General features: G+C 42.6%; 1 protein-coding gene across 3 annotated transcripts; it reads right to left on the reverse strand.

The window, feature by feature from the left end:
• Positions 1–18: 18 nt before the first annotated feature.
• LAMP2 (lysosomal associated membrane protein 2) lies at positions 19–27,577 on the reverse strand. Of its 3 annotated transcripts, none has more exons than XM_081848096.1 (9): positions 27,380–27,577; positions 22,859–22,977; positions 21,152–21,362; positions 19,719–19,880; positions 18,629–18,972; positions 17,788–17,901; positions 16,569–16,635; positions 15,777–15,944; positions 19–277 (listed from the first exon to the last, which is right to left on the reverse strand). In XM_081848096.1, exons 1-9 carry the CDS (start codon positions 27,459–27,461, stop codon positions 138–140), a joined length of 1,407 nt encoding a protein of 468 aa, XP_081704222.1. In that variant the 5' UTR covers positions 27,462–27,577; the 3' UTR covers positions 19–137. The 3 variants fall into 3 exon arrangements, with proteins under 3 accessions (XP_081704222.1, XP_081704220.1, XP_081704221.1); XM_081848094.1 differs by lacking the exon at positions 19–277 and adding an exon at positions 7,168–8,555 and having other exon boundaries at positions 27,380–27,575; XM_081848095.1 differs by lacking the exon at positions 19–277 and adding an exon at positions 13,719–13,987 and having other exon boundaries at positions 27,380–27,575.

The raw sequence follows: 27,577 nt of genomic DNA on the forward strand, positions 1-27,577 counted from the left end.
TTTCCTTCTTCTTTTCTTTTACTGTAAGAAAACCATGAGCTCGAAAGTCAGTTAAGGGTACGGGGCGAGCGGAAACAGAAAGGAAGAAAAGCAGAAGCAGCAGCAGCAGCAGCAGCAGCTTCTACTGTATAACAGGGTTATACAGCTTGGTAGCCACTGTCACTTTTCCGCCTTCCGATCATATAAAAGACAAAGGCAAAAACAATAAGGAGTCCGATGACCACACCCACCACAATGGGGATGATAAAGAGGAAATCCGAACTGGTACATTCTTCAGCTGTAGGAAGACAAGATTGAAAAAGAGAGGAGGGAGGGGAGAACACAGAGCGAGGGACAGGAAGTTAGTGAAGAGAGCAAGCATCTGAGCACAAATTAGCAAAAGCACAAGTGACATAGTTGAAACTCTTATTTCCTAACGTAGGCCCCATCTACACTACACATTTAAAGTGGCATCCTGTCAGTTTAAACAGCCATAGAGGTCGTCCGTCGTCCCCCCCCCAAAAAAAAAACATTCTGGGAGCTATAGTCTGCTAAGGGTGTTCAGTGTTTTTAGGATGTCCTGTTCCCCCTAACGCAGGACGTGGGTGGTGCTGTGAGTTAAACCACAGAGCCTAGGACTTGCTGATCAGAAGGTCGGAGGTTCAAATCCCCATGATGGGCTGACCTCCTGTTGCTTGGTCCCTGCTCCTGGCAACCTAGCAGTTCGAAAGCACATCAAAGTGCAAGTAGATAAATAGGTACCGCTCCGGCGGGAAGGTAAACAGTGTTTCTGTGCGCTGCTCTGGTTCGCCAGAAGCGGCTTAGTCATGCTGGCCACATGACCCGGAAGCTCTACGCCGGCTCCCTCAGCCAATAAAGTGAGATGAGCGCCGCAACCCCAGAGTCGGTCACGACTGGACCTAGGTCAGGGGTTCCTTTACCTTTATTCCCCCGAACAGGCCTACAATGACCAGAGTAGTTTAACAGTCAGAAGGCTTCCTAAGAGGGAATTCTGTGAATTCTGGCTGAGAAGAATTGGGGGTCTCCTAACAATTCTCAGCACCCTTAACAAACTACACTTCCCAGGATTCTTGGGGGGGGGAGGGGAGGAAGCCATGCCTGTTTATTATTTTTTTAAAAATAATATTTATTACTTTTAAACACTACAAAAAAGGAAAGAAAAAAAAAGAAAAAAGAAAAAAGAAAAAAGAGAGACAATACAATACAATATAAAAAGATTACACAACACTAACGCAATAAACTAAACAAAAGAAAACAAAAACAGTTTAGCACACATCATACAATTTCAGTATCTTATCTTTCATTCACTTGTTCCAACCACCTCCTCACACCTCCCTTTTTGTATTCCTCTTCTATTAATTGTTTCAGCAATTCCTTTCCATCTTCCTCTATTTTCTGTCCTATAATTATCTTTAATACTCTAATTATACTCCTTTAATACTCTAATAATCTATTTATACCTAATTCCTTATAACATTTCTACTAAAGCCATATAACTTCATTCCAACATTTTTCTAACATTCATTAATTTTACAATATTTCTATAAATAGTCTTTAAACTTTTTTCCAATCTTCTTCCACCGACTCTTCTCCCTGGTCTCGGATTCTGCCAGTCATTTCTGCCAATTCCATATAGTCCATCAACCTGGTGATCTTCTGTCCGATGCTCTTAGCTCTTTTCCAAGTCCCTTCTGCAGATCTTCTTCGTATTTATACAAAAACTTACTTTGTCTTCTACTGATCTTATTTTTTCCCCCCTTCCTTTAAAGCTGAAGAATAGACCTTGGGGAAACTCCCACCTAAAGATGATTTTATTCCTTCTCAGCAGGGCAACCAAATCTCCGTAGTTAGACCTAAGATCCAAAAGGTATTTCGGGACGTCTTTAAAAATTTCCACTCTTGGCTGTTGTACTTCTAGGTTCTTCTGGTAGTGCCAACAGTCTCTTATTCTGTTCTTCTCTTTTTTCCCTCCTCTTCCAAATCTGAAGGCCCTCACAGTTTTAAACTCTTCTTGACCCAGATCCAAGTCCCAAAAATCAGCAAATTCCTGTGTGAAGAAGTCTATCAAACTTTCCTTCTCCAATTCAGGTAGGGCTCTGATCCTCAAATTCGTCTGTTTTTCTTTAAATTCAATCATAGCAAGCGTCGACTTATGGTCATCAAGTTGCCTCTGTAAGGCTGGGACTCTCTCTCTCTCACCAATTGTGTTACTTTACATTCAGCAGCAACGGCTTTCTCCCTAGCTTCCTCCGCAGTCTGCCATATCAAAGTAGATTACTGTATCAATTTCTGGATTGTTTCTGTATTAATATTCACCTTTTGTCCCAGATTATTTATACTTTCTGTATTTAAGTCAATTTTAATAGTTGCAGCGTCCACTTTCGCATTTGTCACATCTATTTTCTTGTTAAGCTGTTCCAGTGAATCACTTATCTTACTTAATGCAACCGCTAAGGCCTCTTCTGTCAACATTCCTCTTGATTTTGAATATACTGTTACAAAAGCAATAGCGGAAGAAGCAGGGGGGCCTGATATTGAGGCCCTCCTAGATTGCTGCCAAGTCCTCCCAGACCTTAATGTTTTTTCAGGAATTGACTAGTCCGTTTTTTCCTTTCCATTTGCCATAACACTTAACCGATTCAAGGTCAGTCCCAGAGTCTCACAGCTTTTTATCTTGCAGCTGGAAATTCCCCAGCCCAGCTCTTGTAACAGTTTCAAAAGCTTCCTCTAGGGGGAAACAGTTTCTGTTTATATTAGTTAATAATGTCCTCTTTTAAACACAGCTCAAACAATGAAGTCAGTTTCAATTTTCAGTTACTTTTACTCCTTTTTAAAAGCAGACGGAAACAGTAGAAACAATGTATTTCTCTTATTAGCTAGCTGTCAATGAACATTCTAATCGCGCTGTCAGTGAGCCTTCCAAAGAACATCAGTCCTGCTAGCAGCCCGTTTCCAGGGTCTGAGCGGTGGTATTTTAACTCTCTTCGCTCTCTCCCGCAGGCATATTCAGTTCACAACTCCCCCCCTTCTCCTGCCTCCAAGGGGGGGGGTTTAATGTTCTTTACCGATGGAAATTTAGTCCTTTACAATAGGCTTTCCAAGGCTTCAGCTTGCAGCCTCAATGCTTCAGTCTATTTACAAAAGGGGAAGGCGGACTTCCTGTATTGAACCTCCCCGTTACGATACCAAATTAAACTTTTAGAAATCCAATTCTCCCGCTTCAGCTCTACTCACGGGTACGGTGGCTCTAAATAGAAATATTTGCCAGTGATACGGAAGGGGGGGCATGTCTTCTTCACCCCTTCCGCCAGTCACCAGAGGGTCTGAGGCGATGACTTCTAGGGCACCCAGCCCCATATGGACCCCTCAGCCCCCACACTGTTACACAAGCACCACACTTAACTCCGAACCCCATAAATAAAAGTGCCTTTCTCCTTTCCCTATGTCCATTCGCTAGAATAAATAGACCGGGCGAAAATAAGCCCAAACCGCCTTATGTCTCCCTTTCGCTATACCCGCTGTATTGTTTCCATTAGTAGACCGTGTATACAGACATTTTGTATTTCTTGAATGGGTGCGTTCTACCCAATCAGAACCATGCATTCGTCTTTGCAGAGCTAGCTCAGCAAGCTCCTGCACGCCTCATTTAACCTCTTCACAAACTGCTGACGGCTCCCGCTGGGAGAACATTGGAATCGAAACTTGTGAACCCATAAAAGTGTCAAATCTCGCTACAATGTATCTATTTTGTTTCCAATCTCAATTATCAATATAAAATGGACTAAAATCTTTAGAAATTCATATAAAATCAACCACAACTCCGATTTTCTTGCTTCTGGTGCCAATCAGCTCAGTTTCTCTAGGACTCCATGACACCTCCCCTGTCTTCCATAATCCCCCAAGCAAAGTGTCACGTACTCTCAGGAAGAGTCTAATCCTATCAAATCACTCTGCCAAGCCTTTCCTCCGGGCAATGCCAGGTGGCAGACTATGTATACATGGACCATTGTCTTCTCATCACCGGTACTCAGGATGTGCTTATCTGTGCATATCTCCAGCTCTGCATATTCCCGCCTCCATATGTTAATCCGGTGTAACCCAACCTCTTCCTAATGTATTCATGACGTAATCTGTGTAACCCAACCTCTCCTTAATGTATTCATGATGTAACTGTGATGTATTTTGCACTGTATTCTGGGACATGGAGGGAAGTTTCAAAAGTTCATGTCACCCCTTTCTCGCTGTTCAATCTCGCCTTGAACCTGTTGCGCAATAAACTTGGATCTTCTGCAGCTTGCTCCTGTCTCCGGCTGAGCTCATTTTCCTCCGCAGGGACCCGTGGACTTAGTCCGACGAGCTGGTTGGCAGAGCAGCCTCACACCCAGATTTTACCATAACACCAGTTTTATAGGAAAGCACACAGCTAAAGAAAAGCAAAAAACCCCACACCTGAAGTCTAGATTTAGATTAAATATGTAGTTCAGTTTCTTTTCCTCATCACTACAGGACACCCCATTGCCTCACTCCTGATAAATAGGCTCCAGAATGTGATACGTGCAAGTCACTTTAGCATTGTGATCAGTGAAGTGTTAAAGCTCAGCTCTGAATGCTTTTGCAGTTAGCCCAGATTTTCTTCACTTTGTTTGCTGTGGCTTTCATGCTCTAGGAGAAGGAGCAGATTTCCTTTGACCTCATTCTTAGAACTTGTGACTGGGTTTAGGAGCAGAGCTAGCTGTCCTATGAGACAAGAGTGAGGCTGCTGCCTCTGTGGATAAATGCAGGGAGTGGGCAGGGCAATGTCTGCCAAGCACTCCCTCAGCCAGGCAGCTGACCTCAGCTGCAGTGGAGTACATTCTGCTGCCAGTAGGTAGGATTGAACTGCTTTTGTACACATAATAGGGAAGAGATGTCACTTTGTTCTTTAGCCACAGGCAGCAAATTGTCTTGGACTGGTCCTGGTTAGGAACCAGAGGGTTTCGCACAGGATCTTAGCATGTTTTAATAGGGAAATCTCCCCCAATTGTCCATGCATTACTTAGGTTGCAGTCCTAAGCATCATTACTAGGGAGTACATCCCACTGAACTCAGTGGAACTCATTAAGTAAACATAATTAGAATTGGATTGTGAATTGCTGTTAGCTGTTAGGTATGTAGTGTTGCTTTCAGCATGAGATCAATGACATCCACACCTTTTAGAAAGCATGGCTTCCACCAAAGAATCGTGTTAACTGTAGCTTACCTACCCCACAAAGCTACAATTCCCAGTACCCTTAACAGACTGCATTTCCCATGATTCATCAGGCGAAGCCATGTGCTTTAGATATACGGTGCAGATGTGACTCAAATATTTTCTGTAAACAGATCACTTTGCCATCTGGCCAACGGCAGGGAGATAACAGAAGTCTGTGCTACAGAAAGGAGAGTAACTCTCTACATTTATCCATGAGTTACAATAAACTGAAGACTTAGCACCATCCTGCAGAAACAGCAAGAAATACTGTATTAGGCAAAGAGGAATTTTAAAACAGAAAGTAAGGAGGCAAAGAGAACAAAATGGTCAATCATTGGCTGCACAAGGAACAAGTTATTAAATTTTCTCAGCATGTACTTTATTATTATTATTATTTACATTTCTGTACTGTCCTTCATCCAAAGATCGCAGGGCGGTTTACAATATAAAAACACAAAAAATGCATACCATAATAACAAAAATGATAATCCCATGCACAGTTTAAAAGTTCATACATTGTTTACTAAGAGTTCTCTGCAGGCAGATGTGCAGGAAAAGGTGGCAGGAATAATATACCTGTCTAGTTGTGTTGAAACAGCTTTGCAAATAGCCACTAGCCCATGATGGGTCGAAGTCTCCTCCAGGATGCCAGATAGCAAATCTCAATGGAAGTTACTTCATTTTAAGTAATTAATCCATGCAACAGATATGCTAACACAGGTACATGGCAGCAAAATAACTAGTCTGTTTTGGGGTTAATAACTTTTTTTTTTTTTTTTGGCCAGGCTGTACTGACTCACTCCCCAAAGGTCTAAACTCTGTTAAAGCAATTTATTGTAACTTGCTTAATTCGCAAAATCCCAGCATCATCCCAGCCTCAAAAAAGTCTGATGCTGGTGCCTTGAAATTGGGAACTGACCTCTAGCCTGAGCCAGGAAGTTCCCTTATCTCTACACAAACAAGACAGGAGAAATATGGCACCTCAAACTCCATCTGTGTATGAACTGCAAGGCCACTACTGCCTGTCATGATGATGTTTGCCTCAAGGAAAGAACAAGATAGAGCATGAGATAGGCTCTGTGCCCTGTTCTCCTTTTGCAGAGTTGATGGGAAAGCTAAAATATTATTATGATTACTTATTGAATTACTTCCTTTTTTCAGAGAAGGTGACACCAAGTGACCCAAAAATTAAAACCAAAACATAAAAACCAGAATAAAACTAAAAACCGAACAGCACATCTGTAATATATATAAAAGGGCAGGTATAAGTAACTCAACACCCCACCCAATAAAAAGACAAGCAAAAAGAGACCACCATAGAAATACCCAATACCCTCCACATTTAACGATTGAAAGCTTGGATGAATAGGCATGCCTGATGCCTGAAAATGCATAATAATGGGATCAGGCATACCTCATGGGGAAAGCATTCCACAAACAGGGAGCCACCACTCAAAAGGCCTATACTTGTTTTGCCACTTTCTGCACATGGAGAAGGGTCTCAGATGAAAAATGCAGGCTGTGCGGTGGCTTCTGTGGGGAGGAGAGGCAGTCTCTAAGGTATTGGGGGTAAAGAACTGCATAAGGCTTTACATAGGTTAAAGCCAGCACTTTAAATTGAGCCTGGAAACTAACTGACAGCCAGCAGAGTTGTGCCAGAATTGGCGTCTTATGCTTGGACTGCCTTAAACAGGTGCACAATCTTGCTGCGCAATTCTGCACCAACTGCAGGTCCCAAGCAGTCTTCAAAGGCAGCCCCACATGTAACAAGCTTCAGTAATCTAACCTAGAGTTTAACAGCGCGTAGGCAAACAGAATGTCAACACTTTAAATAGCAAGAGGCTTGGATTTCAGAAGCAGCCTTGGGGAAGATTTTCAAGGAAGCCTCTAGAAGAAGAGTCAGATAATAATCATAAGGCTTCACCCAGCTACCCTGCTGCTTGAATAATAAGGCAAGTCAGTTTATTATCATAACATTTTCAACTTCCAGAATATTACAACATCCTGATAAACATTTTTGTTGTTGTTGTTATTACAGGAAGTCCTTAAACAAAGTTAAGGATCCTGACTTACTTTCTTTCCATGTGCGGTACTGAAACATAGTTATGATGACCCAAAGGCTATCTTGCCTTATAGCAGGAAGGGGAAGCTATGGCCTTCCAGATATTGTTGGAGTCCAACTCCCATCATAGCCAAAGGTCATATGGCAATCGTACTCCAGCATCATCCATCTGGACGGCCACAGGTTTCCCATCTCTGCTTTACATAATTGAATGTTTCTTCCAGTAACAGTGTTCTAAAAGGGTATCTTCATTTTTATTTAAAAGCATATATTCTGTTCTTCTGCCCCAGGAAGGGACGTCAAGGCAGCTATTTTAGTAAACAGTGCACAAGATGAAAAGCCAATTCTGCCAAAATGATAGGCAGTGTATTACATACACAATGACTCTATAAACACAGTTATTTAACACAACCCACAGCAAGACAACTGGTAGTCGTTCACAAACATTAGAATGAGGCTACAGCGAGTGCCCTATTTTATATAATGCTGGCTGGCACAACCAGAGTAATGTTTGGACTATTACTATTTTTTTAGTAACAGGGTATAAGTCACTTCTGAAAAGTAGAAAACTCAAAATGCTCAATTAATGGGAGAGGGACCCAATAACGCAAAATATTTACTTCACAAAATCAGGAGGTAAATGGCTTAAGACCTTTTTAATACACATCACTCAAGAAGCCCCATAATGAGTCCACAACATTTCATTCATCAGATTCTCACCTGAGCTTTAAAATACGCTCAAGACCTGTTTGCTTGTGTTTTAACCTGTTGTAAAGTCTGGTTTCCTGCACAGCCAGCCTTGTGTCCGTTTGCAAACTACGGCATGCAGGAAATAAGTATTAGCTTTGCATCAGGTCTGAGAGGACAAGACATCTGAGGTGGCTTTGTGCCTTCATGGTATTTGGCACTGCAATGATTTGTTTTTTGGGGAAAAAAGTACATTTGGCTTAAGGTGGCCTATCCACATTCAAAACAAGTCACTTCACACTTAATTATTATGAGCATGCAGTAGGCTTGTCTCTCTGAACAACATCTGTGTGACAACAGAACACTCTTCTGGTGCAAATCACTCCTCAGCGGGTTGAAAGTGGAAGTGCTCAGCCCAAGCTGCACCCTGCTTTTAGAGCTGCTCATAGCCAGCATTATGACGAGTTTTGCGGCCGACAAAATAACCCATAAGTACGAGAGCAATTAATCCTGCCAGACATGCTCCCACCATAATGGGCACAAAGAAGTAGTCCACCTCTGGGATGCAATCTTCAGCTGGATGGAGAAAGGGTAACAGGAATGTTAAGCAGTTGAGAGGTCCCGTTTGGATGACAAAGTAATTCTGCCCCCTTCCCATTTGCGGCATGTGTGGGCATGCAAGCACCCAAGATGCCTTCTCAGTTGACACTCCTCCAGATGCACTATCTCCAGCCCACCAAATAGCCTTTTGGTGGCTAGGGGGGGCAAGGCACAACTGTGATGGGAAGGAGGGATTGTGTTGGGGAGGATGACATACTGGGATATTTATCCCCACCAGTCATATTCCTGGCATAAACCCCATTCCTCCCTGAGTAGCTATCAGCAGCAGGTTATAACCCAAACCCAAAGCTTTTCTTTCCCCCCACCCACCCCACTGTGTGTACATGGTCTCACTGCTGGGCCCAAGGCGCAAAAAGGTTCGGTATCAAAGTAAACTATTCTGCAATGCATTTCCACCATGGATATCGAAACAAAGGAGAACCTTACTGGGACAAAAACTGTTTTCTGTTGCTCAGGACCCTGTTTCCATAAATAGTGAGCTAGATGTTTTCTGGGAAGGCCAAAACTAGGGCCTTTTGCTTTTGCAAAAATAATTTCCTGGGCTAACCCTGGCCTCATCACTCCCCAAAAGTCGTAACTTTAGCTGAAGGTAGCATACTAACGCGAAACATCTCTAGGGCTATTAGAAATGTGTGCAGCTTTCTTGCATACAAAATGCCAAGAATTTGGTGGAATGTTAGGGTATCATTACAGACCACGAAATTGGGCCCAAATCTACCCAAACATGGAGGCTCAGAGAGCCCATTTTATGAGGTACAAATTCAGGAAATCTGCAAAATTCCTCCACTTCGCTCAGGAGTTACTGAATTAGGATGTCACAGAGTTTACCCCCTACAGGAAATACTACGATACCAAACACAGAAATAGTTTACCCATTTTATAGTACAGATTGTGTGTCTCCAGCTGCAGAAAATACAAAGTTTATTTACAGATGCAGTCCTTCCCACCAACAGTAGTAACTTGGAAGCGCTATTTCCTTCTTCCAAATGCATATGACAATATAGTCTTGCAAACATTCTCTTTCCCTAACTGTCCAATCTTTTTGCTATCCAGCAACTGTTGGGGTGCCGGGCTATGCCCCTCCAGATGTTGGACAACTCCCATCAGCATGAGAGCTAGCTTTCACCAACAGCTGGAGGATCAAAAACTCCCTGTCCCTGCTATGACATTATTGGGATTGTGACTGTAAAAATGAGCAGTCTGTAAAAATGAGCAGATAATTCTGCTGCCCCAAGAAGCAATGCCTACGTATACTTAAAAAAACACCCTTTTTATACTGGACATGTATTACAAGCATAGAAGTGCACTAGTTCACTTTCAGAGGGCCTGTGATTTTCTAGAGCTAGCCTAACACAACTGAAAGGAGCTTCTCTTACTACTACTATGCGCGTTTCCAGGATCTGCAGCCTGATCCCAGCCATGCTGATTTGAAAGCCTTGCCTCTACTTCAGCGATACTTCAAGCACAAGGTCAGACAGCTCAGCCTTAAGCCCATTTAGGCAGGAGATGGGGAACCAATCACCATTCAGATGTTTGGTTGCTGGGCTCCCACTCCCCTCTTCCATGGCCATTAACTGCAATGGCCAGGGCTTCCGGAAGCTGCAGTCCAATAGCATACGGAAGAGCACAGGTTGCCCATGCCTGATTTAAATCATGCACATCTTATGGCAAGGCTAACGATTGTCCTAATGCTACTCTCTAGGGATGTGGCTGCCCTGAAAGTGTCCTAACAGCAGCCCAAATCTTAGCTCCACATGAGTGCCCAGATACAGACAGTAAGTCATACATGTGTACCTTCTCAGATACCACCTAGTCTAAGGGGGTTTCAGGGTAGTTTTCAAGGACATCAGCTAGTTTATACACCTGATGCCTTCTAGTCCAAGCCAAAGATAGGAAGGACTTGGCCCCACATTCTAATCCTCCATGCATAAGGCAGCTTGGCCATGCTAGCCACCATTTTATACAATGCAACTGATAAATAGTACAAGCACACCCTAATTGAGTGAATCAAGCTGCCCTGATATATACTACCTGGACACTGTAATATGGGTCCAACTATTAATGCTGCAAATTCTATGCCCAAGTGAGTGCTTTCAGAACATCTGAGCATGCAGGGTTCAGCTATTAACATGGTTTTCCCAGCTCTTCCTGTTTCTTTTCAGATAGGATAAAAATATGGTATTAAAGACATCTAAGTGTATAAAGAGGATTTATGGAGAGGCAGAATCTAGGCAATATGATGGTCTGCACTGGAATGAATCTTAGGAGTCTAATCCTAACCACAGTCCAGTCTTGCGTAGCTTACATATTTAAACCCTGCAGGATTGCAAAAGCTGCATGTAAGTGTGTCCTGCTGGATGAGCTCAAGGTCCAGCTTCCCAGGATTATTTACTCTGTCTGGTCCACTTAGTCTAGCTTTTAGCCATCTCTGCTTTTAGAGCCAACTTTTGGACTTGCAATCATATTAGTTAAAAATAGCAAGGAAGGATTTGCCAGGCCCACAGAACATGGGGAGTGGAGGTTTAACCTTTTCCTCTCATGCCATGGTCCTGATGTCCCCACTCTGTTATTTTTAACTGGTGCATCAGCCCTCGCAGGGAAGTCTGCACTGGTGCCAACAGAGGCTTTTCTGTCCAGACCAGGAGCAACTTTTTAGGGTTCTTAAATTTCTCAGGATTGCATCAGGGAGGAAGAGTTTTAAACACCCCCATCTTCTGCGATCCTCATATGCTTTCCCCTGCCCTCACAAGCTTTTGCTATTTTTAACTGCAAGTGATGAGTTGATGTCGTTTGGCTCAGCCCTTGCAGCAGTAGCTTTCAAACTGTGTTCCAGGAAAATGGAGAAAGAGGTGACCGTGGAGTTTCAAAAATGGAGATAAGACAAGGGACAAAACATTCTTGAGAGACAGTTTCCCCAGCACTACAGATCATCCTCTACGCTGTGCAAAGCAGACACAGGATGCATTATAGGGTGCAGTCGAAAGAGAGTGGACAGCAGCCCCTCACCCCAATCTGTGGGTATACTAGGACTTCTGTAGGGTTTCCATGATAGATGCACCAATAATTCAATCAGCAGGTAAGTTGCCTTGAAGGAGCCATCTGGAAAACCAAAGCTTTATAGTAACACATAATCTACTGTCCAACCTTAGAGAGAGGGCAAAGGTGATTGAGATTTTCCAGAAAAGCTTTTCAATCAAGCAATGTGACCAAACTTCCTTAGGAACAGAAGATTCTTTATTAAAGCATTTTGTGCACAGACAATCAAGTCCTTACGTAGAAATACAATTATATAAGAAAGACAGTGGCTTCAACAGATTAAAGCAGACATTAAAGTTTCAGGTGTTTTAACACAAACCAGTCACTTTTAAGCTGTACAGATTTTAAGTAGAAAAGCTCGTGTGCTTAGCAGAAGCATTTCTATACCTTCAAGATGAAGGTGTGCACTTTGCTTAGCTTTCCAGGACACATTTTTGCCATCATTTCTTACCCACTGCGCCTGGTCTAAATCTGTTATGGCATATGTGCAATGACAAATTGCTATGACAAATTCAGTAAGCTGGTACATGTTAACACAAACACACATGCAAAAATCATCAAATTGCCAAGCCAAGGAAAGACTTTTCTAGCAGACAGCTCACAAGAGTGATTTAAGCAAGTTGATTTATGTTTGGAGGAGGAAACACAAGCAGATACCGTATTTTTCGCTCTATAACACGCACCCGACCATAACATGCACGTAGTTTTTAGAGGAGGAAAATCCGTAGGCATGCCACCCGTAGGCATTTCCTCCATAACACGCACATACATTTCCCCTTACTTTCTAGGAGGAAAAAAGTGAGTGTTATGGTGCAAAAAATACGGTAAATTGCAGCATGGGTGGGGATTGCCACCTTGTTCTCTTCATTCTTAACATAATGAGCCACGAGGGCTAAAGGGCCACAGTGAATTAATCCTTGACTTAAGGGGAATCCTACTCTTACTCATCTAGGCTAGAGGATTCCAAACTGAGGTGGTCCTGAACAGGCACAATTTAAACTCTCAGAACAGATGGTTCACTTTTGGAGGGCACTCTTCATATTTAGAGAATCAATTGTTGCAGAAACTCTACATATTTCAGTGGTCTTTTATGTAACTAAATCTCTTACTGGAAACTTGAGTAGTACATCGTACACCAAAGTCATTTGCTGCAAAATGTAGAGCAGAAATTTATTTTTGATCACATTTTCTCACCCTGCCCATGGCAGTATACTTCAGGTAGCAGCTTGCCCCAAATGTAGTGATAATCATGAATCTTATTTTTTTAATATCCAAGGTTGTATAACCAAGAACGTAGTTTTCATTTTAGCACACAAGTAAGTATAAACAGACTTTTAACAGCTTCAAGCCAGTATCAATGGCTGCAATGGAACCAAAAGACTTTTAACAGCAAGCCCAGTTATTTGCTGTAAAAGTTAAGGGCACTTTGAACTCTGATTCTCTCTCTCTTTTATTTTAAAGGAAGGAATGAGAATGCTAAGATGAAGGGTTCCTCCTCTATCCCTGCAGATAGCAAGAAAGCAATACTAAGCTCCCGCAAGATCCAGCTCTGCGGTTTTCCAAATGACCAGGTAGGACAGGACAGTAATTAGGATTTACAAGCTTCAGAAGTTACTAGTGCCATGGTGCTAGTAAAGGAAAAGCTTTTACATCCTTGCCGGCATTATTCAGGTTTGCTTGGGCTGAGGTGGCTACAAAGGGATTTTAATTGCTGAATGCCATGAGCTGGAAAAATGCTGCTTAAGCACTGCACAGCTCCCCTGGCTGGTATCCTAGGCTACAGTCACCAAGTCAGCTAGGTTACCTTTCAGCTGTAAAGGATGGAGTGTACAAAGCAGTAAGTACAAACCCCAGCTTTTCCATGCTGCTCTGATACTATAAGTGGGTCACCCTAAGTGTGATTCCTTTTTGTACCATTGCCTGTTTTACAGGTATATTTCCACACATGAAATTAGCACACAAACGTATTTGCAAGGTTAACTTTCCATGGGCTGGTTTTGCCATGGCCATTAGTCAGTCCCAATACATTTTTATGATGTCCTTATTATGTTCAGAAGAGGTACGTTCTTGATCATGTTTTGTTTTTGGGGGCCATCTCCACAGTTTTGAGGAGGAGAGAATCGTGGACCTTTTTGGTGGCTGGTTTCCATTTGGGAGCTTGCACTTTTCTTTAGACATCACAGCCAAAGCCAAGAACAAGTCACACAAAATTTACAAGGTTTGGTATCCGGGTTGGCTTTGTCTTCTGCCAAGCGCGTAAGCAATCACTATAAGCATAATCAAGCCCATAAGGCCAGCGCCAACTATAACTGGGATTAGATAGGTGTCATCATCCAGCAAACATTCTCGTGCTGTAGACAAGAAAGGTGGGAGAAAATATATATATGATGTTTGCCAAGAGCTATGCCTTCGCCTTTATGCGAGCAGCATTACAATCCTACATGCTGGAATTCTGGCCTTTGGTCTGACAAACAACCAAGTTATCCCAACCCTCTCTAGACTTGGAAAACAGAAGTTTTATTAGATAACTAAAATGATTCAAAATTTGCAGATATATGCCTGAAGTTACTAAGCTTACAAGAAAATGTTGTTAGAAATCAAATGCTTGCCATAAGAACATTAGAAAGAATCCTGATGGATCAGTCCAGCATCTTGTTCTCGCAGTGACCAGGAGATGCTCGTGGGCAGCTCACAGGAAGTATCTGGGTGCAATTACACCCTATTGTTTACAGCAACTGGTATTCAGAAGCATACAGCTTCTGGGAGTGGAGGGAGAATGTAGGAATCAGGGTTGGCAGTCACAGGCAGACTTATCCTTCATTAACTTGTCTAATCCCCTTTTTTAAAGCCAACAATTTTCACCTTAGATGACTTATGGAAATACCAAAAGATTGCACCAAAGGGCCTCATTTCCTAGCACTAGTTTAGGTACTGGGACACTGGTTCATCTAATTAAATTAAATTAAATTAAATTAAATTAAAATCTTTTGTCTATAGAAAGGATTTTGTGGGTATGGAGAATGAAGCAAGTTTAGAATTCATTTTTTTGTGAGCTCACAGGTAGCATGTCAAGAGTAACCCTGATTATGGCTATAAAAACTATGAATGCTATAAAGGAAAAATCTATTTTTCTATATTATAGTAGATCGATTTTTGTGGTAAATAGAAGATGCTTATTCCTAATTGCAGAATACATTATGCCTTAAAGAAGTGTTATCTGAATCCTGAAATACTGGGGGGGGGGGTTTGGGGGGCAAATTTACAATTATAACTTTAATCACTATTGCTCTTGCAATATAGTTGGGGGGGTTTTTTGGCGGGGGAGAGGTGACAAGCAAGTCTGCTGCCTAAAATTTATTATTCTGTAACTACCGGGCTCAAAGGCTTTTTGAAAACTAACCATCAAGCCAGATTCAAATAAATGAATGAATAAATGAACAAATGCCACATAGAAAAAGCCTCTGCTTTTGGAGAGTCACCTGCCAATGGTTAGAGCGTGACATGCACTTGTCTGAATCAGGTTTGCTCTTTAAGATCCACTCCATCCTTCAAATAATTCCTCCTTCTCAGTAAACAAAAAATAAAGTGTAACCTTAGAACCGCACTAACAGTACACAAATACAATCCCAGGTTATGTCAGAACTAAAAGCTATCGGCTGAAATAAAACAGGTTTACCATGTAATTGCAAGGTTGATCTCTGCCAGGATATCCCTCCATAGGAATGGTGCAGCTGGGAGAGGGCTTTGCCCCAGCTCTTACAGATCCCAAATTCAACAGCAGCAATTTAGTCTAATATACTCACTCCCATCAATAGCACTTTTGACAAAAGCTGCATTTCCATTATTTCTAGCACAGCTGTAAGTTTAACTACTGCACAGCATCCAATTGCTCCATGAGAGCCAGCCAAGATACTATTCATTGCATTTTATTGTATTATCATGTATTGTAAATATTTTTAAGAGTTAAGCATAAAGCAATGTACAAGTCATATAAAATTAAACTTGGCTCACTTGTTGGGCTCAAGTAAATAGTGAGTTTTCTTTGCTGTTTTATACCTATCTAAAACTTTGGTTTCTAAACTCAAAAGCTTCCGAAGGCTGCTCTTTGGGGGGAGGGGATGGGAGGGGATTCATTCTTACCTATGGAGAACTGGCCATTCTGTACTTGAAATGGCTGGATCCTTAAGTTGAAGACATGCAGGCTACATGAAGGAGTCACTACAAGAGTCTCCTTTTTTCGACACATGTATGAGCTTCCGAGGGAGGCCTCCCAGAAAGTGAGATTGTCACTTGCAGCAAACTGCGTTCCTGTGGAGGAAAAAGCCGTTTTGCATGAAGACTTGCAGGGGAACAGTTTATAAGCTCCCATTTCTAAAAGTACTACTGCAGACCAATTTTGTTCGAGAGGTCTATTAACTGGAAAAATTTACCTGTGATGAAATGTGTACATAATGAGGAGATCTAAACTGAATTTATTATAGGATAAGCAGTTTTCAAATCAGGGCTGTAGTAAAATGCCATGCTCAAATTTGCTACTCCATTTGTGTGTGGCAAAATGAGGAGAACTTTGCTGATTTTGTGGGTGCCTGAATTCTGTGAACAATTTCAGAGGGAGCACCCACTTGCTTTTTTATAAGACAGTAAGGCATTTTCTCATGGTGCCTTGATGCCACAAGGTGATCTCTTGTTGACACTGCCATCTTGGGTGGCAAGGAAACAGCCACCCCAAACAAGTCCCATGAAATCTACCATTCAGTTTCTGACACAAGGATACCTTTGACTCAAAGCAGAGTGGCCTTAACTTTGCATTAGCCCTAGTATGCATACAGTCAGCTAAGTACAACCAAGGTGCTGGCACACTAAAAAGTTGTTTAAATATTGAGACCAAATAAAAAGATGACTTGACTTGACTTCTTACAGCTAGAATCTTACCATTTACAGGGTTGGTCACAGTGACGTCCACCGCTTTCAGGTAAAATCTTTCAAAGCTTGTGTTCTTCTGTTTAAGCAAGCAATTCATCAAGTTACATATACAACCTAAAAATACCTTTGCAAAAACTTTCTAGTTCAGCATCAGACAGAATTTAAGAAGTTTTAGGGGCCCCGACTTAACAATAAGCCACCACTAGCATTAATAAATCTCAGTTTTGACACTAGAGAAGCTTCTCCCCCCCTAAAGGTAAAGGGACCCCTGATCCTTAGGTCCAGTCGTGACCGACTCTGGGGTTGCAGCGCTCATCTCGCTTTATTGGCTGAGAGAGCTGGCGTACAGCTTCCAGGTCATGTGGCCAGCATGACCAAGCCGCTTCTGGCGAACCAGAGCAGCGCACAGAAATGCCGTTTACCTTCCCACCAGAGCGGTGCCTATTTATCTACTTGCACTTTGTGCTTTCGAACTGCTAGGTTGGCAGGAGCAGGGACCGAACAACGGGAGCTCACCCTGTTGCAGGGATTCGAACTGCCGACCTTCCGATCGGCAAGTTCTAGGCTCTGTGGTTTAACCCACAGCGCCACCCGCGTCCCTTTCTTCCCTCCTTAGTCATCTTGAAAAAGAGATTTTCTTCAATGGCTTATCACCAGCTGCTGAACTTCTTCCTTAAAAACTAGGAGTCGAGGGCATGTGACACAGCAAGTAAAACTTAATTGCAATGTAAGGGTGTGCTGTAGCTCAGAGGTGGAACATCTGCCCTGCATGCAAAATGTCCCAGGTTCAATCCTCAGTACCTGTAGGTAGGGCTAGGAGAGGCCCCTGCTTGAAACCCTGGAGAGCTACTGCCAGTCAGTTTTGACAGTGCTGAGCTAGATGGATGCAATGGTCTAACTCAGCATAAGGCAGCTTTCTATGTCAACCGTGCCCAGCAATGCTGCTGCGACTTTGTCAACACGCAGCAGGAGTTTTTTTAAAAATAAAAGCTTGATTTCTGGTTATCCTCCTGCACTTTCACAAGAGGCACAAACAGGGCTCTTAACACTCATGCACCCCCTCCCAATACAATAACTGAGTTGTTACGCTGCTCTTGCGAGAGTGACTAATTCCATCATAACAGTAAAAGGGTGATGCAATCTGAATGGAGATATAAGTTTTCAAGAACCTGCAATGAAGCTGAATTCATTTCCCACATATATGCACACAGAATAATGAGTTACTTACAACAGCAAAAGTTAAGACAACCACGATGTCGGTATCTGTCAGGGTGAGGACCGAAGATCTATTGCCGCAACGCCCACTAGCTGTAGTTGTGTTTGGATTAATGTTCATAAGAGTCTTTGGGAAGAGCAGTGCAATATAAATTCAATAAATTAATTTAATAAAGAAATGAAAACCCAGAGCAAACCGAAAATTAAGCAGCTCACAACACTTCTTTCACAAGCTTCCCCATGCCCATAAAGAATGTCAAATGCTTGTTCATAAACACTGAATACCTTCTACACTCTGTTGTAGAACTAGCCTGACTATCCAAGCAGATCAGCACTGCTAGATTCCAAAAGAATAAAAGGGGATGCTTATTTCCCCTTCCCCTTAGATCAGAGTAACTGATCTAAACCGGTACCTTAACAAGCACCAGCTTCTCAGCCTTATGCACTTGGGCTCCCTCTGTGGGTGAGCTGTGCACTTACAATTTGCAGAACAGAATGCCATCTTCAAAGGTTTTGGGAGGTCCTATTCCAAGGCACTTTCACCTGCTAAATACACACCACAAACTGCATTCCTTTCACCAAGCATACAACTATACAAGCCAGTGGTTGCAGAGCTAAAGGTGTGGGGCGGGGAGAGGATCACCCACCTTTTGATTTATGCAACACCTTACAAGTTGTTGCATTTTCTATGGCTTTAATCTGTCTTTTTGCTGCTTTATAGGCTGCTAATGGATTTTTAAAAAAATAAATAAATAAATAAATGCATTTGTTAGCGATTTATATTTAACTTTGTTAGATGCCCTGAAACCAGAGCTTATGTGCCCAATACATAAAACATTGACTAAAATAATGACCTTTGTCATGTTCAGCTGCAGCCCCATGGTTGCCAGAAGACAGATCTCGGCGTCATTTTTAACAGAGTAGGTTCCTGTGGCAGGTATCTCATCTGGTTGGCTGATGGAACGTGATGATAAAATTGTTGTGTTAGCCTCCTCTGTGGTGTCGTTGGTGATGGAGGTGGTATTGGTATTGGTATTGGTATTGGTATTGGTATTGGTATTGGTATTGATATTGGTATTGGTGATGGAGGTGGCATTGATGATGAAGGTGGTATTGGTGATGGAGGTGGTATCAGTGGAGCTGGTATCAGGAACAGCAGACTCAGGGATGACTACAGCATCTTTATCGCACACGGTCTCTGAAAAATAGAAATATATACACTAGCAGCACAGAACTAAATTCACAGACCCTGAAGAACATCAATCTGTTCACCTATTTCCAGCTATGAAGATACTATCAAACTATGAAGACTATCAAAGGGCCAGAACTCAGTGGCAGAAGGTTGTTGGGTTCAATCTCCAGCATCTTTTGGTACAGCTGGAAGAGGATGCTGCCTGAAATTACAGAGAGCTGCTGCCTGCCAGTGTAGACAATAGTGAGCTGATGGACCCAATGGTCTTCCTCTGTTTAAGGCAGCTTCCTATGTTCCTATAGCTTGTGCACACAAAACAGGAGACAACCAGTAAAGGCCAACTAGCAACTTTTTAAACTAGAGGACTGCCAAAGATTAACACTCTGGAACCACAGCAACAGAACCTATTTTCTGGAAGTAAAAAGTAAATGAAAATAAAAATGCATTCCTAGAAGAAGCAACAAGCCTCAAAAAAACCTTAGCAGTCCCCACGTCAGATCTCTAAACTCTGCAGCTAATCAAATACATATGCTGACTAGATAAACTGGCAAAGTTCATCAGAAGCTTTGTAAAACTGCTAGAATAGGAGTCTTTCAAACGCTGTCGGACTACAACTCCCATGATTGCAACCACTGGCCATGAAGGCTGAAGCTGATGGGAGTGGTGGTGCAACAACATCGGGAGGGCCACAGGTTCCCCAACCCCTAGGGTAGAGAGGGAAAAATGTTTGCACAAGACTATGAACTACTAACTTTGGTCACTTAGGTTGCCAAATGGAAGAAAAGCCTCGAGAACGACATTCTGGAAGTTCTGTATAACACTGCCAGATTCAACGAAGTCCACATTTTGACAAATGAAAACTGTGTCTAGATTAACTGGATGCAAAGGATAGTTTGTAGAGGTGGTAATTAGTCCTATTAAAAAGAAAAAGAACAGATGCTTTTAAGACAACTGATATTATGAAGTAAGCAGGTCTTTGTGCGTCTCAGGTACATAGTTGTAATTTTGGCTACAAAAAGCTCTGTGGTTAAATTGCTCAAGACAATAATGGTTTGAACTATCAAGTTTCCAGTTGCTGGAAGCCACAGGAAGGGAAGAGTGGTCTTATTCTCAAACTCTGCTTGCTGGTTTGCCACAGGGAACTGTTTGGCTATGGTGAGAACTGGATTAGATGGGCCAACGGGATGCGCTAATGACCAGCTCCAGCAGGCTCTTCTGACTATCTTACTACAAAAGTACATTTTATCATGTACCAAATCCCAAATTTGTCTTACTAGAAGGCATTTAAAAGGCTTATAAACGGCCTCGACCCAGTATACCTGAAGGAGCGTCTCCACCCCCATCGTTCTGCCCGGACACTGAGGTCCAGCTCTGATGGCCTTCTGGTGGTTCCCTCGCTGTGAAAAGTCAAGTTACAGGGAACCAGGCACAGGGCCTTCTCAGTAGTGGCGCCCGCCCTGTGGAACGCCCTCCCACCTGATGTCAAAGAGAACAATAACTACCACACTTTTAGAAGACATCTGAAGGCAGCCCTGTTTAGGGAAGCTTTTAATGTTTGACGCACTATTGTATTTTAATATTTTGTTGGAAGCCGCCCAGAGTGGCTGGGAAGGCCAAGCCAGATGGGTGGGGTATAAATAATATATTATTATTATTATTATTAATAATAATAATAATAATAATAATAATAATAATAATAATAATAATATCATCATCATCATCATCACACCTCTTTAAAACAGAGAGGTCAAGGCAGTAAGACCATCCTAGCTAGAGTTGCAGGGAGGTGGCAATTGTTGGAGGGGAGCAAGAACAGCAGTGGGCTTAGGACTAGGATCATGGAAACAGAGTGCCACTTTTGATACTTTTTTTATTATAGAAAATCTCTGCCCTTGCCCAGACGCCACCACAGGGACTTCTGGGCCACATAGTGGAAAGGAGCAGCAATTATAGGTTGGAATTCTACAAAGCTTTGCAATATAACACTTACTATGTAATATCCTCATCCATGGAAATTTCACAAATATAAAGTTGTGCAAATTTTTCAAGTAATGAATCAATTTTGCTGTAAACTTGAATTATTCAGCCTCTGAATTTTAAAAAGGGTATTTCTTTCTAAAGTGAGGAGTTCACCCTGTTAAGAGCTGCAACAACTATTGCAGGGTAACTTGGAATGCCACCTTACCTTTCATTTTAGCATCTGGAAACAGTGCTGTATCATTGGTGTTGTAGGTGAAGGAGATGATCCCTTGATAGGTGTCGTTTGTTTTCGTGAAGCTGATATTCCAAGAATGACCTTCTCCAAACTCTATTGCTAGCACAGGGCCAGATATTTCGTTGTCACAACTGCTTCCATCATACCTTACATGTTCAGGGAACGTAAGAACTGTGTTTTTCTGAAACATTTTGAAGAAAACAGACAGCAGTCACTGATCAGTACTCCCCAGTATCAGCAGGAGGACTTTTGTCTTTTTTCTAGAAAGCGCCATCTATATACAGTCGTACCTTGGTTTTTGAACAGCTTAGTTCCTGAACATTTTGGCTCCCGAACGTCGCAAACCCGGAACATCCTACAGGGCTTCTGATTGGCTACTCCTGCAGCCAATCAGAAGCCATGCTTTGGTTTCCGAATGTTGTGGAAGTCGAATGGACAACTGGAACGGATTCCATTTGACTTCCAAGGTACGACTGTACTGTACTTGAGTTTTGGAAGAGAATTCAAGTTCTCCTACCTATATCCAAGATAATCCCTTTTGTTAGATTTGGTACATCCATTTAAATGCAACCCATTTACCGCACTGGTTTTAAGCCGATTTTAAAGGGATTTTTCTTCCAGGGTGTTGCTAAGAATGGTGCTGTGCAGTTGTGGGGAACCTCTGGCCAGTGAGTGGACCTACCTAGGCCCACCAGATTCCTTGAATTTGGCCTGTAGGGCATTTGGGGAGGGAAACCACACCTATCTGCCAATTACCCAGCATCAGTGTAGAACAACTAAAGCAATCTCTCTTGTCTCTTATATAAGCTCTCTGCCTGCTCTTCTGAGACCAAATGGCAGCATTTTCCCCACCCCAGCACTGGGGTAGGTAGAAATGCTGCCTTTTACAATTCATGAGCAAGTATAGGGGCTTATCTCGGAATTTGGCGCTATGATGCTTAGTGCTAGATGGGGAGATAAAATCCCTCTCTCTCTTTAAAGATCTTGTCTAAACAGGGATGCCTCTTGTCACCTCCACCCCAGTGTTGGAAGTGGGGAAAGCTAAAATTACCAGTTGTGGCTGCATGTATGCATTTGTTTGCTTGCCTATGAGAAAGTGTATGTATAGGGGGGTGGGGCCTGAATGCTTGATGCAGGTGCCTGTGGAAGGTAGAAGTAAATGTATTTTTTGGATGGGGGGAGACGTTGAAAGTTGGTGAAGCTCCAATCAAACCCTAAAGCTGCAACAAACACTACCATCAGGACTGTAGAACCCAGGTCTGCTGTACTGAGCATAGCTGTCAACGTTTCCCTTTTTTTAAGGGAAATTCCCTTATTCCGAATAGGATTCCTCGCAAGAAAAGGGAAAAGTTGACAGCTATGGTACTGAGACTGGAGAGAACCAGGCTGAAACCCTATGACAAGTTATGAAGCTCACTATATAACTTTGGGTCAGTCACCATCACCTAAGAGAAGAGTGGGATATTAAATTTAGCAAGAAATATTTTAACACTAGTAGGTATATCTTGCTTGTGCTGAAATAGCATCTTAATTAGGAATTAAAGTGCAATGCTACTATATTTTAGAATTAAGATACCCAAATAGGAACTATTCATGGCACATACTTAATATGGGAACATATGTTTACACACACATACCCTAGATTTTGAAAGTTTCAATAACAGGTTAGATACTTACATATTCATTGTGTTCAGTTTCATATGTTATAGAGATGTTCATAATCCATCTTCCAAATAGGCATGTCTCATTGGATGCATCTTTCACTTCTACATCCACAGCATAAGCCTGGTAAACAACTAGAATATTGTTTGCTCATTAGACAATGTGTTATTACCATCTCTAGAAACTCACACTTTGCATTCAGGCTCCTTTGACAGGCTTACATTTTTACACAATAAAATGGTCCTGAATAATCCTCTGCAGCAGCACATGACAGAGGGACATTAGCAGTGGTAAGCAAGCTGTCTTTCAGAGGAACACCATCCCTGAGCTTACTGGTGCAACTCCAAAATGCCTCTGTGGGACCTCAGCGCTTTTGGGTAGCATTTTGTGTGAGCCACTTTCTTTAGAGACACAGAGTCTCTTGTGCTAGCAGAAAGGGAAAACTGGGTTTCAAAAGCAGACAGACTGAAATAGTGGACCTAGATTAGTCATGTTCATTTTCAATGGGTCTGCTCTGTGTAGGACTAACACTGGATACATTACATTTACACTTGCAGCATTACAAAGCGGTTTGCATTTGTCCGTTTCTACGGTTTGCATTTGTCCGTTTGTCCCTTTCATTTGTCCATTCTTTTATTCATTAATTATGTGCAGATATAATTAGAAGGAAAGGGGAGCAAGGAGAGATGTGGTCATTTAAGGGGTGGGAAATATGAAGTGTTTTTCCACCTTGCCCAAAAGAGGCTTCCAAAGAGCTTTAGAGCACTCCCAGCTGTTAACCTCAGTGCTTGCTTGTATACAGCAGTGAGTAGATGGTCCTTTACTCCAGGAGAATGAGTAGGAGAAGGGATTAAAGAAGCCTTCTTGGGAGAAAGTAGCTCAAGTACCCAAAGAGTGGATGAGTGTAGGGTAAGAGCCATAGATACAAGGGGATTTTGTTGGAAACCCAATGCAAAGACCTAGGTCCACTCACCTATCCCAAAAGGCAACACATTAGGGTTCACCATTTAAGTGAACTTAGAAGTATTCATTCTGTTTTCTTGCCAAGTACAGGGCAGCCTGAGAAGTCTTATTAACTACATTAAGCTTGCAAAATAATATTACCTGCTAAACCCATTATTATAAGGCATGATAACATGCCCATCAACTTTAAATAAAAACACATTCCCTATTTAATCCCAGCCAAGGCACACCATACATTCTTGGTAATTCTTACAGAACAGGAAGTGTAGGTTAGTGTTATGAAATATGTGTCAAGGGATGGTTGCTTGTCTGAAGCCGTCTACCAGATATCTGGACATGGTGATATTTAAACAAAGGACTGAATCACCACATTTAAAACAAAACAAAACACACCTTCAGGCAGTATTTATATCAAGCGTTTTTAAAGATAACTAAAGTGGAAGAAACAGTTATTCTGCAGCTTTCCCCATTCCAACAGCCTTCAGATACTGCTGGACTCTGATTCCCATCAGCTCCAGCCAGCATGAGCCATGGTGAGGAATGATGGGAGCTGTAGTGCAAAACATCTGGAGGTCACCAGGTTGAGAAGGCTGTTGTAGAAGCACGAATTTCAATTTTACAACCATTTGTTCACAAGCATGCTTTCTCTCCTCCCCTTCCCCAGCTGCCAACACCCACATCAAAATTTATTCTGGAAGAATGATCACTACATTTGTAATACCCACTGTTATTCTTTCCATAGCTACAAGCTTAGCATTTGTAACTGTGACTTGCAACTGTGACTTACTTCTGCTGATGGAAGACACAGAGTATGCCAGATCTTTAGGCTGGAATAATGACACTACAGTACATGACCTTTTAAAGAAGGCGATAGGTAGGCTTTTTCAGCTGGTCATCTGAAGAGGGGCCATTTGTCATTGAAACTGTTTCTCTGTGCTATGAATTTAACTTTCTGGTAAGGGGTCTCCAAAGAAACCAGCTTTCTCTTTTGCTTAAGAGAAAACCACAAAGTGAGTGATGCATGAGAGTATGTTTGCTTCTGGATCTTTACAGTGAGTAAACCTTAGTCCTGTTCCCACATGTCTTGGGAGCCTGGGAATGACTGGGGACTTTGGTTCACCAAATGCAAGAGCATCAGCATAGAACCCCAAGGTTCTTCTGAAGTCACTTTATTTCAACCAGCTAACTCTTTTGTAAGAGATCTTGACTGATAAAACATTGCTGCAACATACTCAAGCCATGTTTAACTCATATGTAGGTATGGGAAAGCTTCACGCTTGGCTTCTTAAACAAGGACATGTTGCTGCCTTAAGCCAAATTAGAACAATGGTCCATCCATCACAGTAGTTGCCTTTTCTGGCAACAGCTCTTCAGATTCTTTCTCAAGAGCCTTTAAACTGGATTTGTGAGGAATCTCTGTGCATACATTGCAGATGCTCTAACCACCAAGCTATGACCCCCTGAAGACTATGTCCTGCTCTTAGCAAACAGCAATGCCTTAGTGCCATGTCAAGTGTTTAAAGAACATCTGCACATATAACAAAACATTGTTTTCTGCACTCTCATTAAGGTAGTAAAGTGCAATACCCCCCCTTTTTTGTTTACCATTTGAGAGGGGCACTTTATGGGACCATCTCAAAATCCAGGTAATCATGCTTTTAACTGGGCAAGTTATGGACAGTTCAGTCATTCACCGCCTGAGTAACATTTAATCATGTTTACTGCAGAGCAGGTTCCAAATTCAGCAAGGCTTACTTCTTGGGGGCAAGAATGCTTAGGACTACAATCTTAACATTTCAAAGTTAGCTTTGCTGCCCTGTCGTTATTTGAAAAGAAAAGAAATGCTTATCTTTAGTTTTTCTTCAGTGCTTTTAAGAGTATGCTTTAGAAGTTATAATTCAAAGGTTTCTGTTTTTTAATTAACAGGAGCACTTCTGGAGCCTTATTTGCCTGAGAAGTAGGTTAGAATTTTCAAAGGGCTAGGAAAATATAAGATGTCAACCTACCGGTATTTCCAAAATGGCTCCTTACCTGACCTTTACTTTTCAGATATTCCTCTGCCCCATGCTACGGCCCCTCCCAATCCTGAATACACCCCAACTTTTTGACTGAAGGCACAGTTCACTCCTGATCCCAAAGTTCACTTTTAGCAGGGAAGAGCAGCAGTTACCCAATTTCCTGCATTTCTGCACACCCCACTGTGCTGAGCACATCTCCCACAGGAAAGAGGCAAGTCTCAACTTAGGCAGAGGATGCAACAATTGATTTTGATGAGCATCCACACAAATCAAATGACTGAATACCCTCCCAATAGAGAGATGGAAGAAGGCAACTGACAACTGAATCACTCAGCTGCCCTCAAGGTAGAGGCACACACCAGCAGAGTTCTCCTGGGAGCCTAACAAGTCCTGCCAGGTAATGCAGAGACATACTGTACAACACAGGCCATCTCCTTCCCTGGAGTAGCCAGTGTTGATGTGCACCTCAGCATCACTAACAGCAGTTCCTGTTCAATATAGTGCATGGATAGACCAAACCCCACATCCCCAATAATGAACCACTGGGGGAAGCAAGTGTGCCTGGAACACCCACTCAAGCAGGGGTGTAACAGGTGAGCCTCCCCTGAAGACAGCCCATTCTTCTTGATCTGCTAAATTCAGCAGCTGAATATCCAGGATGCACTAGTTGCAGAGAGGAAAGCTGGACAGCTGAGATAGCCCAGGAGATAGAGCATGAAGATCTTAACTCATCTACGCAGCTGCAAATAAAATGTGTTGAAAGTGCAATATACAAATGTGATACTACATGTTAACAGCAAGCTATGCAAAATTCAATGTATTTTAAAAAATGTTTATTATTATTATTTTAAAAAGCATCTTCACAGAGTTTTTTTAATATGTGTGTAGATTCCACCTGAGGCTCAAGCCCCATGTTGGGCAAAGGATTCTAGCACTGTAGGAGATTGGACTAGATTACTTTCATGGTCCCTCCCAACTCTACAATTCTATGATTAATTCATTGCTTCCTGCACTGAAAGGGGTTGGACTAGATGACCCTCGTGGCCCCTTCCAACTCTACAATTCCGTGATTAAGATTCATGAAGGGGGCCAACAGGCACCCTCCCAGCTTGAGGCTCCCAAGTCATTTCAAGAGCTTCTGTTCTCCAGCAGCTCAAAAAACCTGGATGCTACTTCTATCAACACAGTAATATTATTATTATTATTATTATTATTATTATTATTATTATTATATCAACACAGTGGCAACGGACACAGAGCGGTTTGGCAACTCACACAGAAGCCCAACAGGCACCCTCCCAGCTTCAGTCTGGGTTCTCTGCGGTGCAGTGTGTGTGAGCGTCTGGGTGTAAACACCAGAAAGCTGGTGGTTCGAAACCACCCAGGGGCATCTGTGGGCGGGATTCCGGCATATTGCAAGGGGGTTGGACTAGATGACCCTTGGGGGTCCCTTCCAGCTCTTTTTTTGATGGGGCGGGTTGTCTATCCAATCCCACTGCCCCTCCCCCCCCCGCAGCCGTTTCAGCCCCGCTTTCCTCCCAGAGCCGGCGCTCACCTGATCCTTCGAGCAAGAAGAGGACGAGGGCGCAGAAGAAAGCGCGCGGGAGGCGACCGGCGGCTGAGCTCTGCGTCTCCATGCCGGCGGCGGGGAAGCGGCTTCCTCGGAGCCGGAAGAAACGAGCGGGCAGGCGCAGGTGGCGACGGCGACCTCGATGCCAGTCACCTGAGTAGAACGAGCGAAAGGGGCGGGGGA

The sequence above is a fragment of the Podarcis erhardii genome (assembly GCF_964252035.2).
Source record: "Podarcis erhardii genome assembly, chromosome: Z".
Classification (NCBI taxonomy): Eukaryota; Metazoa; Chordata; class Lepidosauria; order Squamata; family Lacertidae; genus Podarcis; species Podarcis erhardii.

What these genes read in the sequence shown, in the direction of transcription:
- LAMP2 (XM_081848094.1), bottom strand. Translation starts at nt 27,461, where the DNA reads ATGGAGACGCAGAGCTCAGCCGCCGGTCGCCTCCCGCGCGCTTTCTTC. An exon ending in TGCAGCTGAACATGACAAAG is followed by an intron (nt 17,902 to 18,628) that starts GTCATTATTTTA and finishes CTCTTCCCAAAG; the next exon opens with ACTCTTATGAACATTAATCC. An exon ending in TGTGACCAACCCTGTAAATG is followed by an intron (nt 15,945 to 16,568) that starts GTAAGATTCTAG and finishes TTTCCTCCACAG; the next exon opens with GAACGCAGTTTGCTGCAAGT.